Raw genomic sequence first — 16836 nt, 5'->3', positions numbered from 1 at the left:
ACTAACCTAGTCACAGTAGGAAAGACAGCTTAGAGAGCTCCTGGCAAGTTTTGTCCAGGTGTATCTATCACAGAGGGTAGAATTTAGTGTACTAGGGCATAAAAAGTGAAAGGGGAAGCTGCTGGTCTCACCCCTGCCTTCTGGGAAGCCTAATCTAGTATAATGTGACCTTGTGAATAATTGTAATTATTTTAGTCTCTTTCTCTGGGAGAATCAAGTTTAGAATGGGGGAAAAGCTACAAACAAGTGTTTTCATTAAGACTCTTGGTGAGGAGAAGCGGCCTGGGCAGAAATAGTATTCTTCCTATGAGCAGAGGCAGAAGCTTGAACAGAAGCAAAGAAAGCATTTTTCTCATGGTCCTTGAGGTCTCTTCTCATTCTACATTTGATATGCAATTCACTACATCTGGGAAGCATGGTATAGTAATGGGAAGAATGAAGTATTCCTCTTCTGTCTTTGTTTCCTGTGTTCACCCAGCAGCTGTAGTAGTAAGTAGCCATCTGTGCTCCTAGCTTTGGTTTTAGCTAAGAGGCGCCACCTCTCATTTTATGACTGAGGAAACTGAGGTACAGAAAGGGGAAGTTAAATAGTCTATTAGGCCTTAGCTTCTTCACCCAGAATGATTAGGATGATAATTTCTGCCTCCCGGAGCTATTTGGAAAGAGACAGTGAGATTAAATAAGATAGGACGTGTGAGCATTGGACCTGGCACAATGCATGTACTCAATAGTTTCTCTTTCTCAGACCACAGAGCTAGCGGATTAACAAATGAGCCAGGACTTGGCTCTCACATGGTTCTTAACTCTGAAACACTCATCATAGTGCTTTTGATCATTGCTCAAAAGATCAGGGCTGGTCCTCAGCATAAAGTCTCATTTCAACCTACATAGTTCCTGCATAAACTAGGAGCAGTGCCTGTTGGCTTATAGTAGATGCTCAATAAATCTTTTAAATAGATGGAGGAAGTGATGCGCCTCCTTCAGGAAGATATGAACAACTTTCAGTGCGGGACTTTGACTGAGTATTTTCATTTTCAAACTAGAAAAAAAAGCAGTAGCTTTTAACCCCCAAATAATTTGTTGAAATGTCATTTAAAATGGTTGTTCTGAGTGTGTCTTCTTCATGGTGGCTTTTTTTGATTAATATTTTTGAGATTTTAGCAGTGTGGCAGAAAAGAGACCTTAAATGTTCTATAAATGACAGTTTTCAGAAAACTTTATATATGCAAGTGAATCTTTTTGTTTGTTTGTTTTTGTTTTTAGCTGAGCCATCCTGCCACCTGTTGGCAGCTCAGCGACTGCTCAGCTCGGGCTGACTCGAACCGCTGTTGCTCAGAGCTCAAACTCTTGAGCGAGCTCTTAACCAACTGAGCCACTCAGCCGGCCCTCAAGTGAATGTTTTGAATGGATCAAATTTTTTTCTTTCAAAATGCTTTACAAAGAAACTTATTTGTTGTTTTCACAAAGGCTGTTCATCTGTGAAAGTTTTACTAGTGTTGTAATTAGTACAATATTTGACAACAATTTGATATATCATTTTTTTAAAAAAGATTTTATTGGAGAATTAGGGGAGGGTAACAGCGTTGGGGAATTGGAGAAGGGTAACAGACAAGTTGCTATCCTGTTGTTCTTTAGTCTAGTTAGTTGTGGAGAATGTCGCTCACTGGCCCATGTTGATATTATCACTGTGCTCTTCCCTGGTGAGGTAGTTGCTCGCCGGCCATCTTTATGGCAGCCCACTGCAGCCTATGCCGTCTACCTCACAGCAGCCCAGCTCCAGGTCGAGCTGTTGTTCACCATCTTAGCTGTAGAGAGCGCAGCTTCACTGGCCCTCATGTGGGATCCGAACCAGGGCCCTGCTGCTCAGAGCTGGAGTCCCAAGCCAATTCTTAACCAACGTGCCCCTCGGCCGGCCCTGATACATCATTTTTAAAGTAACTCAAAAATAAATTTATTTTACTTATAAATTTGTATCTTATTGATATACTTATTATAAATTTCTCAAGAATAAATTGATAAATCAGTGTTTCAAGTACATTATTACTGTTCAACTTAAATTTAATTCTAGTGAGTGTTATTAGATTTTATAAAAGTGAAATTTAGGAAGTATTAGGTTAGTAAATGTTTCAGTAAGTGATTAGTGAAAAGTACCTCATTTTAAGAAGAGGACATTTTCCTAAAGTTTTGCATTCTGAATGAAAGAAGAAACTTGTCCCCAATTAGAGCATTGATGGAGATCACAGCACATCTAATTGGATTAATGTACCAAACCCATTTATATAGTTTACTGCCTATTGTTAGGTCAGTGACTACTGAGATTAGCTTGTTAACATCACACTTGGAAAAAGAACTGCAGGTATTTTCTATGGTTGACTTAATGAACACTCAGAAACTTGGTCAGTAATTCATGAAATAAAAATCAATGTCTCTGTAAATGTAATTTTTTGGCTTTTTTTGTATTTTGTCCAGTTGGATAGACTAATGTTTTGACAGTTCTGCTATGAACTACTTGATGAATCACAATATATCACTATCACCACTAATTACCACATTTTGATTAATCTTACATACTTTGGTTACATTTTGCTGAGTCCAATATACCACTATATTGATAAACAGTAATTATATAGACATAAGGACACCTGAACTTTGAAATCATCATGAAAAATATTATTAAGAATTATGTGAAACCAAATGTTTGTTTATCTAGACATATTTAATTGCCAGCAAAAAAAGCAATTAAAAGTCGCTGCAGAGTAAGAGGCCAACCTTCGTTAAATGTGGTTTTAAGATTGTTACAGAACTTGTGGCGATGATAACATGGTGTCTAGGAGGATGTTAACAACTGTAGCAGAGTGTTAATTAAGAATGATGTAATCTGCAGCTCAGAATTATTAGTATCATATGTTAGCTTAGCTGGACAGGAGCAAAACCTAGTTTCAGTTATGATGAGGGCTTAAGTTGTATTTATAATGGAAAGATTAACATTTTCTTTTTATGCTGTTCCTGAGACAATTTAAAAATCCTGAATGAAATACAGTCAAATGTAAACATCAAGTCCCCAGCTCATTTACATATGTGCCAGATTTTCAAACTGATTGCTATTTGAACCTAATCTGTCATTGCTGGATGCATTAGCTACAACAAACATTACATTTACATATTGATTTCTTATTTTGTTTTAGTGTAAATAATCCATAATTATAGTAAATTTGGTCTTTTGTTGACAAGAGCTCATATGACTGTAAGTTTAGAATGGAAATTTAAATTGCCATGTGTCATGCTTTTTAATTTAAAATCTTGATATACCTGAAAGGATAAAAAGATCATTGTAGATCATAAAATATTCCCAAAGAGACAAAAGAGACAACATTTTGTAATGCCTTTTGGAATGGTATAAATTGTAAAGTATTAGTGAAAAATTCAACAGCACATTCTAAGTTTATTATTTACATTTTTTTATTAAAAAGTCAGTTATTTGAAAGAAATTACTGTTTTTGCTTCAATACCAGGTCATATTTAAAAAATAAAATCTATTGGAAATTAACATTCTAAGCCTATTATTTTACAGTGATATTTTTCTTTAAAATACCCACTGCAAGAAAAGAAATAGCATGCTCACACAACAGGAATAAAACAGGAGATTTTCAATTTCTTATTGGTGTTAATATTTTACTCATCTTAATTACATATACAGCATTAATTTGAGAAGTATAATTTCACTAAGAACAACCTGTATTGTATCAGTGAACATATAGTCTTATTAAGGTGCAATTGGAAGAAATTCCTGGGTTTCATTTATATTGATTAAAAGTATGTTTTATATTTTATTTTTCAATTACAGTTAACATACAATATTATATTAGTTTCATGTGTACAACATAGTGATTAGACATTTATATAGCTTACAAAGTGATTATCCTGATAAATCTCTAGTGCCCATCTGACTCCATACAAAGTTATTACAATATTAGTGACTATATTCCGACATCCTCATGATTATTTTGTTGCTGCCAATTTGTACTTATTAATCCTTTCTCCTTTTTCACCCATTCCCCCTATGCCCCCTCCCATCTGGCAAACATCAAAATGTTCTCTGTGTCTATGAGTCTGTTTCTGTTTTGTTTGTTTGTTTATTTTGTTCTTTAGATTCCACATATACGTGAAATCATATTGCATTTGTCTTTCTTTGTCTTACTTAGCACAATACCTACTAGGTTCATCCATGTTGTTGCATATGGCAAGATTTCATTCTTTATGGCTGAGTAATATTCCATTGTATATATGTACCACCTCTTCTTTATCCATTCATCCATTGATGGACACCCAGGCTGCCTCCACATCTTGGTCATTATAAACAATGCTGCAGTAAACATGGATGCACATGCCCCTTCAAAATAGTGTTTGGGTTTCTTTGGATAAATACCCAGAAGTGGGATTACTGGGTCCTTCTTTGTCTTTTGTTACAGCCTTTGTTTTAAAATCTGTTTTGTCTAGTGTAACTATTACTACCCCAGCTTTTTGTTTGTTTGTTTCCTTTTTCATGAAATCTCTTTTTCCATCCATTTACTTTCATTCTGCGTGTGTCTTTAGATCTGAAGTGAGTCTCTTGTAGGCAGCACATGTAAGGGTTTTGTTTTCATATCCATTCAGCCATCCTATGTCTTTTGATTGGAGCATTTAATCCATTTACATTTAAAGTAATTGTTGATAGTATGTAGTTATTGCCATTTTATTCATATTTTTTATCCCCCCTACTTTTTTCTTCTTAAAGAAGTCCCTTTAACATTTCTTGTAATACTAGTTTGATGGTGATGAACTCCTTTAGCTTTCTCTTTTCTGGGAAGCTCTTTATCTGTCCTTCAATTCTAAATGCTAGCTTTGCTAAGTAGAATAATCATGGTTGTAGGTCCTTGCTTTTTATCACTTTGAATATTTCATGCCAGTACTTTCTGGCCTGCAAAGTTTCTGTTAAGAAATCAGCTGAGAGTCTTATGGAACTCCCTTATAGGTAACTAACTGCTTTTCTCTTGCTGCTTTTAAGATTCTCTATTTGTCTTTAAACTTTGACATTTTAATTATGATGTGTCTTGATGTGGACTTGTTTGGGTTCATCTTGTTTGGGACTCTGCACTTCCTAGACTTGTATGTCTATTTCCTTTTTCAGGTTAGGGAAGTTTTCTGTCATTATTTCTTCAAATAGGTTTCCAATTTCTTGCTCTCTTCTCCTTCTGCTAACTCTGTGATGTGAATGTTGGTATGTTTGATGTTGTCCCAGGGCCCCTTAAACTGTCCTAATTTTTTTGGATTCTTTTTTCTTTTTGCTGTTCTGTTTGGGTGTTTTCTGGTACCTTATCTTCTAAATTGCTGATTCAGTTCTCTGCTTCATCTAGTCAATCTACAGTTGATTCCCTCTAATGTATTCATTATTTCAGTTATTGTATTCTTCATTTCTGACTGGTTCTTTTTTATGTTTTCTATCTCTATTTTTATGTTTCCTATCTCTTTGTTGAAGTTCTTCCTGAGATCATTGAGCATCCTTATAACCAGTGCTTGCAATTCTGCATCTGATGGATTGCTTGTCTCCATTTTGTCTAGTTCATTTTCTAAACTATGTTCTGTTCTTTCATTTGGGAAATGTTTCTTTTTCTCCCCAGTTTGGCTGCCTTCCTCAGCTTGTTTATATGTATTAGATAGGGCTGCTATGTTTCTTGGTCTTAGTAGAGTGGCTTTATGTAGTAGGTGTCCTATGGGGCCCAGTGGCTCAATCTTCCTGGTCATGTGAGGTGAGTGCTGCAGGTGTATTCCTTTTGTGGGTTGTGTGTGCCCTCCTGTTGTAGTTAACTCTTGGTTGTGGTTTGCATGTCCATGGGAGAGATTGACCCTCGGGCTGATTGGTTGGAAGGACTGGCCATGACTACAGTGGAGGAGCTATTGTGCAGGGGTCTGGCCCTACAGAGCAGGATTCACTTTAGTAGGGCTCTGGTGCCTGCCCAGTCTGCCCTTTGGATGTGTCTTTTTTAGAGGCAACTGGGTGATGCTCTGGCTTGGTCCTATGCCCTGCCTAGGGCCACCTGGAATGAGTCACAAAGCAATCCACAGATGGCTACCATCCACGCTAGTCTTGCAGGTGCCTGGGAGAGGCCAAACCTCAAACTGAAGCTGACTACTGTCAGTGCCAGGGTTGGGGCTGCTCAGCAAGAGGTGTGGGGTGTGCTGAGGCCAGATACTGCCTGTTTTGGTTTTGTGAACTTTTGAGAGATTTTAGGAAAATCTGAGGCATGAGCCAAGACAGGTCATTTGTATGAAAAAGCCACTGGAAGCTGCCCTGGTGGACCTGAAAGTTGGAGCTAGGTCTCAACGAATCACCACACCAAGGCAGGGCAAACAGTATTAGCCAGGTTGGTGGAGACCCAGATATGGTGCCTGCCTAAGTCTGCACTTTGGTAAGGGGGAGGGCTCAACAAAGGAACAATGGCTCTGCCAGCACTTCTACCTGGAAGAAAGCTGTTCCTCCCACCTTTGCCTTGAAGGCAGATGATTCAATTTCTCCCCATGTGTCCCTAACACTTTTCAAGCTGTTGCCCCAGCGCTGGAGCTCAGAGCAAGTGAGTCCGCCAGTAAGTCCATGTGTGGGCCCTCTAAGAGGAATTCCTAGGACTCTAGCAGTCTTTCGTCTGACTCAGCCACAATCTCAGTTGGTTTTCACAGCCAAGTTGTGGGGACTTCGCTTCCTGGCACTGGGACCTGGGCTTGGGAGCCTGGTGTGGGGCTGGGACCCCTCACTCCTAATGGGGTACTTCTGCAGCTTAGATATCCCTTCCAATTTTTAACAGCCACACATGGATGTGGAACCAGTCTGTATCACACCTCTGCCCCTCCTGCCAATCTTGAGGTGGCTTCTTCTGTATGTCCGTAGTTGTAAGACTTCTGTTCAGCTAGACTTCAGGCGATTGTCAATGATGGTTGTTTTGTAATTTAGTTGTAATTATGATGTGGTTGTGAGAAGATTCAAGCACAACATGTACCTATACTGCCATCTTGACCAAACCCTTTCTTCTTCATCAAGTATATTGTATTTTTAAAATTAAAATATGTAGCCTGTTTAATTGCAGAAATGGTGGCTATCACATTTCAAGTATTTTTTTTATGGTTTACAACTTTTTTATGATGTATAATTTACATACAATAAATGCACAATTCTTAAGCATTCCTCAGTTATATGTTTTAACAAAAGCATATTGTATTCTATCATGGATTTTAATGAGTGGGATTTTAATTTGGATGTGTATATACAGGTGTTAACACAACAGCCAGCCATTTAGAAGCCTGTGCTGAACTGATAGCAGCTGTTTACTTGAGAACTGTAAATACAGAAGCCCTTAAAACCGCTTATATTAGTCAACTCAGGCTGCTATAACAAAATCCCATAGTCTTTGTGGCTTAAACAACAGACATTTATTTCTCACAATTCTGGAGGCTGGGAAGTGCAAGATCAAGGTGTTGGTAGATTGGGTTCCTAGTAAGGACCCTCTGCCTGACTTGCAGATGGCTTCCTTCTTACTGTGTTCTTACTTAGCAGAGAGAGAGAAAAAAAAAGCTGAAGTCCTCTTTTCCTCTTCTTATAAGGACACTAATCCCATCATGGGGACCCCACCCTCATGACTTCATGTAAATTTAATCACTTTCCAAAGGCCCTACCATCATCACATTGGAGGTTAGACTGTTAACATGTGAATTTGAGGGGGGACACAAAAATTCAGTCCATAACAGCCCTGAAGTCCCAAGTCTGAATTTGTTTCCCTAGTCTAGTTGTTTAATCTTGATAGATTTATACTTTATAGCAGTGAGTGCTTCCCCTAGAACTGTTACTGTCTTAACAGGAAGGCTGTGGTTTAGCTTGGTCAAATCTTTTGCCCACTGAAGATTTTAAGAGAATTCTTGATTTCAAGGAATTGCTGGAAAGGAAATCCTTAAATAACTGTGATTATTCTATAATAGATGCAAGATACCCTGCCTACTACTGTGCTATCCTGTGAAATGGGCCTGCTCTGTATGGCAGGAGGGATACCATTCCTCTTCGTAATCAGGAATTAATGACAGAGATATAGCTACATGATGATCAATTGATTCCTTCACTATCATAATGCAGCTTTAGGTTGAAAAAACACTGCATCATTCATACTAAAATAGCCATATTCTTTGATCACCGAAATACTCTCTCATTGTAAAATAAACTCACAAATGTAAACTCAAGACTGTTACATTTATTTTTTAATGTTGCTTTTATCAATGCTTGACATATGGAAGCTGATAATTTATGGATTTTTTTGTTCACATGTATAAAAATGTAGCTTCCTTTATTTATTGTGACCTTTGTGTTAGAATCTGTTATACATTATTTGCCCCCCTTACAAATAAAAAACTGGAAGGGAATATAAAACATATTAAACTAAGCCAGTGAATTAAAATTAATTTGGTACTTGTTAGAAAGCAGGTATTTTACAGGTGATTTCTCTGTTCCTGGTAAATGTTCACAGTTAAGTAGAATGGGAGCTCCCCAGGTAGAGGTGAGCCTTCTGCTAATGAAGGAGCACTGAAAGCCCAAGACTTACGGACAAAAAAGAGAGCAGAGAAGGGATGTTCTCCTGAAATTGTTTCTAGAATTGTGTTGGTGGCTTAGAAATTAATGCTTAGTTATAATACTGAAAAATGTAAGGGAGTGGATATCTATCTAATCTTACCTATCTGTTTTTAAATAACTCTCTCTCTTACATCCTGCTGATCTCCCCTACCCCCAACTTTAAAATTCAGAAACTGGCTAGGAGAATTGTGAGATAATATATGTGAAAATGTCTAGTGCTTTGCCTAATAATTGCTTAAAAATATTCACATTCATTGTATTATATGCTTTTTTTTTTTTTTTAGCAAGTAGCCACCAGCTCAAAGCTTGGGGACAAAATATGTGGCTCTCATTACATTTTAAACATTAATTTCAGTCTGTATTTGGGGGTAGAGCCATAGTAAGTTTTAATGGCCCCTGTCTGTTTGTAGAAAGAAAACCATCTCCTTGTTTGTAAATGTGAATATTCGAACTTAAAGGAAAATCATAATGGAGAATGAAAAATTAATCAGTGAAGAGAGAATATTTACTTGTTCTATCAAAACATTTATTGCATTGAGTTAAGATGGAAACTGCTTTTAAAAAGTTTCTACGTTTGCTTACACCTTTCTTCTAATGTAAGAGAAGACATGCCACTAAACAAACAAACAAAAACTGTTTCATATTATTTCTCACCTACCTACTTTGGTTAACAATCATTCTCAGAGATACTTTAAGGGTCAAAAGCTGAAGTAGCATGAATGACTTTGCATTTTGAAGGTAAAAGAATGCTTGAAGGTTGATTAACCATAGCTAACTATCCTAACCAACCATTAGAAGACACTGAACCTAGTGTCTTGCACCTAGATGCAGCAACTGAGGGTTCAACTCATTCTGCTAAGCAGCAGCTAGAATCAGTGCCTAGATAATATTTTAGCATAAAGTCTTTACAAATGATGCAAATCATCATGGTATGTTCCTTATAGCCTTTCGTCTCCCCTTCCACCAACCCTCAAGCCCCTAACCCCCAAAAGACATTTCATGAAACAAGGAAACAAAACTTACTCAGTCCACATGTCAGATTCTGTGGAAAGCTTCCGTAGTCTAATTTGGGCATCCTTCCTCTGTATTTCCATAACACCTTAGGAAAAGGGGTATTAGAGTTTTTAGCAAACCAAGTACTGTATGTGAATGATAAGTTTGCTTGTCTGCCCATCCCTCAAAAAACTCAGTGAAAGCAGAGCTATGATCCTACTGGGTTCCCTTCCTCAGTACCTGGAGGAAAAATTGTAAGAGCTAGATCTGGGTCATGGCAACTTATTTTGCATGACATAAACAAGTAACTTAACATCAGTTTCCTCATCTGTAAATGAAAATGCTAATATTGTAATACCTTCATAAAGTTGACACGTAACTCTTAATTTCTGATACACAGTAGCACTCATTAAAGGCTAGCCATTATTTTAATGGCTAATGAATCAGGCTGACGTCTGAGGTCGCAGATAATACCCTCAGCTTACTCCTCCAAACAAACCATTCTCACAAGGAACATGAATGTAGTATATCAACCCCAGACAAGACCTGTGTGAAAAAGAACACCATGAGTCTGGATAACATTAGGCATAATATGCAGTATTTTCAATGCATCAAAAAAGGTTTTATCCTCTGTGAGCTCCTACAGAGGAAGGAAACTAAAGCACGAAAAGTAACTGCCATAAAAGCATCATAGATCCTTTTGTTAATGTTTCACTGTCATTGTAAGATTTTAAAGTATGAATATCCCTCAGAAGTGTTCTATTTTCAGTAAGTCATAACAGGTCACCTTAACACTTAAGTGCAATAAAAATTCCCACATGGATTTCTAAAATTTAATATTCATAATTCAGTGAAATAAGGAGTGTTATCCTTTTCCTGAAAAGGAAATTAAGAATTTACAGAGTGACTGCCTAAAATAGGGCCGTATATGTGGTAGACACTCAATAAAGACCATTGAAAGAAGGTGTGATTGACATTTCAAGGTCATACAGCTAGCAAGTAGAGGAGCAGGGATTCAAATCTGGCTCTGTGACTCTTGAGCAGTTTAAAGCCATAAATAGTTTTTCTTGCCAGTGTACCCTCCCTTAGGGCTATTGAGGAATTGTAGAACTAGACTTAAATGGGTGTTCTTCTACAGTAGTTTGGCAGTCAGTGCTGGTCCTGGCAAACATTTCTGCAAAGTAATTGCACAAGTCTGCCAGTCAAGATCAAGAAATGTATCTAAGGAATTGCATAAAGGCACGCACTACAAGTATTAAACCTATGCGGAGATTCATACGTGAAAATAAAGGAAGATCTATATAACTAATCAAGACTTCTGGAATTCTGAACTCCTTAGCCTGGCATTTGAAGCCCTCACAATGTAGGCCCTTAATGTTTTTCAAGTTTTCTCTTTCACAAACCCTTCTCCACATCCCCTTAAACGTCTTCCTAGTTGCTTTCTACACCCTTGTCTATATTCTCCAGTCCCCATCCCTGCTCAAACTAGTCTTTATCTAAAATCATCCTCCATATCTACTTGTCAAATTACAATCCCTCCTTCATAGTACTTCAAAGCACTCTCTCCCCTCTCTAACAATCCTCACATCTGTTTTAACCTCTCTGAATAGTCTGTCTTGAGGTCAGTGGTTGTCTTTTATTCCTGTATTATTACAAATAATAGGAATGAAATAATTATAGAAAGAATGAATGAATTGTGAACTTTTAGCAGGCAAGAGTCTTACTAATCTTTTTATCCCTAAAGCAGCGTAGCCATTTGGGAGATAGGATGCTGATGTGAAAGAACATAGAATCAAGTATAGTTTAGAAGCTGGGTTTTATCTTTTTTTTTTTTAAGATTTTTTTTTTTTTATTGGGAAATTGGGGGAAGGGGAACAGACAAGTTGCTGTCGTTTTTGTTCTTCAATCTAGTTGTAGAGGACGTTGCTTCACTGGCCCAAGTTGGCACCATCATTGCGCTCTTCCTTGGCGAGGCAGATCAGTCGCTGGCTTCTGGAAGGCCGCTCACTGCGGCTGCTGGCTGCTCACGCTGGCTGCTGGCTACACACGGTAGCCCATGGCAACCCACTGCCACAGGGGCTGCAGCCTACGCCATCGCCGGCAACTCCCAGCAGCCCAGCTCCAGGTTGAGCTATTCTTCAGCATCTTAGCTGTAGAGGGCAGTGTCACTGGCCCTCACATGTGGGATCCGAACCAGGGCCCTCTGGTGTCCCAAGCCAGTTCTTAACCATCGCGCCACTCGGCCGGCCCTGGGTTTTATCTTTTTATGGCTGCATAACCTTGGGCAGTTCCTTAACCTTTGTGAACCACAGTTTTGTAAATAAAATGGCACTTCATAGATAGACTCAAAAAATTAGACTTAGTAGTTCTTTATATGTAGTTCAGAATATGCAGAGCTATTCCTTAAATGTTTATAGGTTGAATTGAATCACCATTTTAGTATAAGAGTTGCCAAGGGAAATACTGATGAATAAGAAATTCACCCTCAAAAGGCTTAAAGTCTTGAATTCAGGACTTCCACACATGAAACAAAACAGACTGTACAAAACACGATATAATTAAGTATTACATAAAGTATACACGTATGCTATAGGAATTCAGAGAAGAGGAGGTTTATAATAAATACAAATGGTAGGCCATGAGGTGGCGTGAAAGCTGTGCAGCATTTTGGACGGGGGGGGACAGGAAAGAGGATGAGAACAACATGAACAGAGATTGAAGCAAGTATGGTGTGATGTTTTGGACATGAGAGAAAGTTAGCCAAGCTCTAGAACAAAAGCCAAATTTTGGAAAATAGTTGTGAAATAGATCTACCAAACTCATTTAGCAGACATATATATTGAACATTGACTCAGCCCACTGTTTTAGCCTCACTACACCACTCTCACACACCCATCATTGTGGTCACACTGAGCTTTTCACAATTTCTCGAATATGGTGATTTTTCTGACTTGCTGTCTCAGCATCATTTGGCATAATTGCTCCTACCCTCCTAATTTAAACAGTTATTTCTTTTGGGTTCTTTTTGCTAGACTTTCTTGGTTTTTCTCTTATTTCATTAACCATTTAAGATCTTTTTTACACTGACTCCTCTTCCTCTGCTTGATTTCAAATTATTGGAATGCCCCAGGGCTCCATCTTGGCCTCTCTCGTTTTCTCTAAGTAACCTGTATTCCTAGGTGATTTCTTTTGTCACAGAATCTACATACACGTATACACTGTCGACTCTCCTGTTCCGAGCTCTCTTACTTGACCTTTAACTCTTACATATAACTGTGCATGATATCTCTTTTTTGATGTCTATTAGCATCTTAAAATTTAGTATATCCAAATCTTTCACTTTCAACTTCCCTAGCCAGCCTGTTCCTACTCCGGTTTTCTTTGTTAAATTCAATTCCATCCTTTCATTTACTCAGGCCAGAAATGTTGGGGCTATGTTTTTCTCGCACACTCCATCAAGAAGTTGTCTGGCTTCTACCTCTGAAATACATCTGAACCTGACAACTTGTCACCATCTCTGCCTCTTCCACCCTAGTCCAATCCCACTATCACTTCCGGCCGGGGCTAGCCCCCTATCTGTTCTTCATGCCTTCACTCTTTCCTCACTGTAGCCAGAGCAGCCAGAATACTACTGCATAAATGTAAATATAAGTCAGATCTTGACCATTTCCTGTGTAAAACCCTCCAATGGCTTTCCTTTGCAATTACTCTAAATACCAAGTTATTTTCTATGGTCTACAAGGACCTACATGATCAGACTCTTGCTATCTCTTTCTTATCATACCAGCCTCAATTTAAATGTCACTGCCTCAGAGATGATTTCAACTATTCCGTTGAAAATAATTCCCCTTACCCTGCTCCTCTGTTACCTATTATATTGTAACCCCAGTTTATTTCTTTCACAGCACCAGCCTTCTCTAAAATCGCTTATTCATTTACTTGATTATTATTTGTGTCCTTTACTAGAGTGTAAGTTTCATGAAAGCAGGGACCATGTTTTTCTTGTCCACCACAGTATCCCTAGCAACCAGAGCAGCGTCATAAACAGTGGTACTGCTCAATAAAAATGTTACTAGAATGAATGAATATGCTGTGTTCTTCCATTTATTATTTCTTTGTCTAAAAAGTGCCACCCTTCTCTTTTCCCCAAACCAAACAGAAATTTCATTTCTTCCAAGCGATAAACTCTAAGGGCCTACTTATCCTCACATATCTTTCTTCTCCTCTGAAGCTTTCCCCTAGACCCTTTCTCCTCTCGCTGGGACAGAGTTAAGCACTTCCTTTTCAGTTTTCATTGTACTTTTTTTTTTTTTTCAATTTCTCAATTGTACCTGTTATACTATGGCTGTTTATGTATCTGTCTACCTTTATTAGATTGTGAACCTTTTCATGAACAGGAACTATGTATTATTTGGATTGGTTTTCTTAGCACTTAGAATAATACAAAGCATTGATTTAATATTGATAAATAAATGAATCAAAATCAAACTTTTAATTCCCATGGTAGTTTTCCAGAAGGCAACAACAGTGCTGTGTGAGATACAAAAATAAATAAAACTCTTGCCTTCTGAAAATTCACAATTTATTCATTATTCAATCAATATTTATCTGCAGTGTGCTGGGCATTATGCGTAAATGCTAAGGAGACAAGAACAAAGGAACTATTTTAGTGGGGTATCATTTCCTTTTATTTTGATCACTAATATTTCGTGCTATATATTGGTATTTCCTAGGTAATTTTAGTCTGTAATTAACCTGTAAACTCTATAGGAGACAATACAACAAACAGATTAACTGCCTAATTTTAATCTTACATTGCATGTATATTTATCACATAGTTATAGATTGGCAAAGGAAGCCAGAACCATATAGCACACCCAAAATATTTTCCTGATTGCATAAGCATGGCATAATTATACTTGAGGCTGACAGTACAGATTATTCATCAATAACGACAATAGATTTTTATTTTTAATGCTGATAGTGCTTCTTAGTATTGTCATAAACATTCTTAGTATTATCATAAACAGATAAAACTATGACTTAACGCTTCTTGCTACATGTCACTAATTTCATTTACTCTTCATGGTTCTGACACATTTCTAGTATTTTGGAACTTTGGCATAGAATGTAATGTTGCTCTGAATTCTCTAATTTTCAAATTCTATGTATTTTCTTAGTCCTAAGTGAAAGCACAGTTATTTGGAAGGAATTCTATAGATTTCAATATCTTCTGAATTTTGACTTAAACCGTATTTCTATTCTTATACAGCATTCATGAATATAAACAATAGTTTCATATTTTTCTTCTTCTAGAACAGCTATTTCACTTGAAATTGAATCAGCGCCTTTGAGTATACATTTTTGTGACATGTTTGGCATTTGAAATAATGACAAATTTGGTTCTCCTAGAGGAAATATATATGCAGAAAATTTTTGTGTATGCAGAGTATTTAGAATTGAAGTTTAAAAACACCTTGGTAGAGAAGGAGTTAACAGATTAGCTCCCCTTGGTTGTTCTCGGCATGTTCTTTTGCCTTTAGGAGCTGAAAAGATGATAACATTGGGCCCGGACATGCCTGTGTGGAAGTTATGGTACTCCTGGGGTTTTTGCAGCTAACTGTAAAGCAAGCTAGAACTTGTTCATCTCAGAGTTCCTTGTTTTTCTTTCAACCCTTTCAGTGCCCTGCAGGAGTCATTAAATCAAAACTTCATGCTGATCATCACCCACCGAGAAGTCCAGCGGGAGTACAACCTGAACTTCTCAGGAAGCAGTACCATTCAAGAGGTGAGTTATGTCTCACAGCTAAGGAATAAAGGTAGCTCATTATAGCTAATGTTGACCCTGTTAAAGAGGGCTTATCTGTTCTGGTTGGAAACTCTCTTTATGTTTCATTATTGGGTTCTTAATTTTAATTAACTGGAGCATCATGATTACTGTAGATATATTAAATGACTTGACCTAGAAAGACAGATGTAAATGGGAACTCTCGATATTTCTTAAAAATAGTCAGTCACCTTAAAACTCTGCTTTAAAATACTCATTATTATGTAATACATTTCATGGTTTTATAGTAATTACTCATAATATTAATTTGGAAATTGTTGACAGCATGCATTTTCAAACATACTTATATTTTATTTGAAAGGTTGCTCTCAAATATATTATTTATAACGTGCACCCTGCCTGTTTCCAAAAGGAATTTGAGGAGGCTTTTTCTTAAACAGGTTAATTCCAGTCTTGGGCAGTATTGTGAGATGCTTTTAACAGCCTGTCAGTCACATAGCTCAGACTATCTGAGAAGAGCCTATTTATAGTGTCAGTATTTTTTCTTCAGTGTGGCCAACCACGTCCACTGTTTCAAAAAAAGAACCTCCCCCAAGAGAGAAGAGGTACCTTCTTCCCTATGGCCCCACCTACCTAAAAGTCAGTAATTTATCTCCAGGGGCGGGGGAAATGTATAAGGCTGTGACAGGATTTGTGTTTTGAAACATTGAAATGATGATTATGTCACATTACCCCTTGTAAGTTGCGAAGACAACAGTCATTTGTCTACGAATGTTTTTATCATGCTTAATCTTGGATTATTTCATAATTATTTTTTTGCACTACGTTGCTTAAAATAATCACTAATGTTCTATTCAAAGAACAAGTTGTTTTTCAGCTAATCATTTTTCAGAAGTGTATGAATTGTTTCAGTAATGACTAGACTATTAATTTCCCTTTTTCATGTTTTGTCGATTTATTTCAATTTCTGAATTTGGCATAAATAAGTCATTGCTTGAAGTTTTTTTTCTCTCTTTCATCACTTGAATAACTTGTTGACTAGTAACTAAAATCTTTACTTTTTCTTGGCCTCTAATTTGAATCATAGGTTTGAGTAAAATATAATTGCCATTTCATTATTAACTTCCATAATGAGTGTTGTAGTCTCTAAGTTTAGATTTTTAATTCCTTGAAGTATCATTGGTGTTTTTACACAAGAAATAATGTTTAATTATGGCTCGGAACTTCAAGATAGTAAAATTTAAATTATATGTTTACTACCTTAAGTGAAGAAGTTTTGTTTAAAAATAATACCAATTTAATCAAGAAAAGATAAGAGGTAAATTTCATTATGTTGATTAATTTTTTAAATTAAAGACTAGCACGATAAGTATAGACTGCTTTATTTTTCTCTCAGATTGAAATTTTTATT

At 37.1% G+C, this 16836-nt stretch overlaps 1 protein-coding gene across 1 annotated transcript in view; it reads left to right on the top strand.

Moving 5' to 3' along the window:
- The window catches only part of FAF1 (Fas associated factor 1), a 409817-nt gene that overhangs the window by 151571 nt on the left and 241410 nt on the right, over nucleotides 1-16836 (top strand). The window contains exon 7 of the mRNA XM_019656527.1: nucleotides 15320-15425. Within this exon, the coding sequence (XP_019512072.1) occupies nucleotides 15320-15425 (106 nt within the window). The remainder of the gene's footprint in view (nucleotides 1-15319; nucleotides 15426-16836) is intronic.

Source organism: Hipposideros armiger, unplaced genomic scaffold (assembly GCF_001890085.2).
Source record: "Hipposideros armiger isolate ML-2016 unplaced genomic scaffold, ASM189008v1 scaffold_261, whole genome shotgun sequence".
Classification (NCBI taxonomy): Eukaryota; Metazoa; Chordata; class Mammalia; order Chiroptera; family Hipposideridae; genus Hipposideros; species Hipposideros armiger.
The sequence above is the reverse complement of the archived record's forward strand: the minus strand, read 5'-3'. Positions and strand labels throughout refer to the sequence as shown.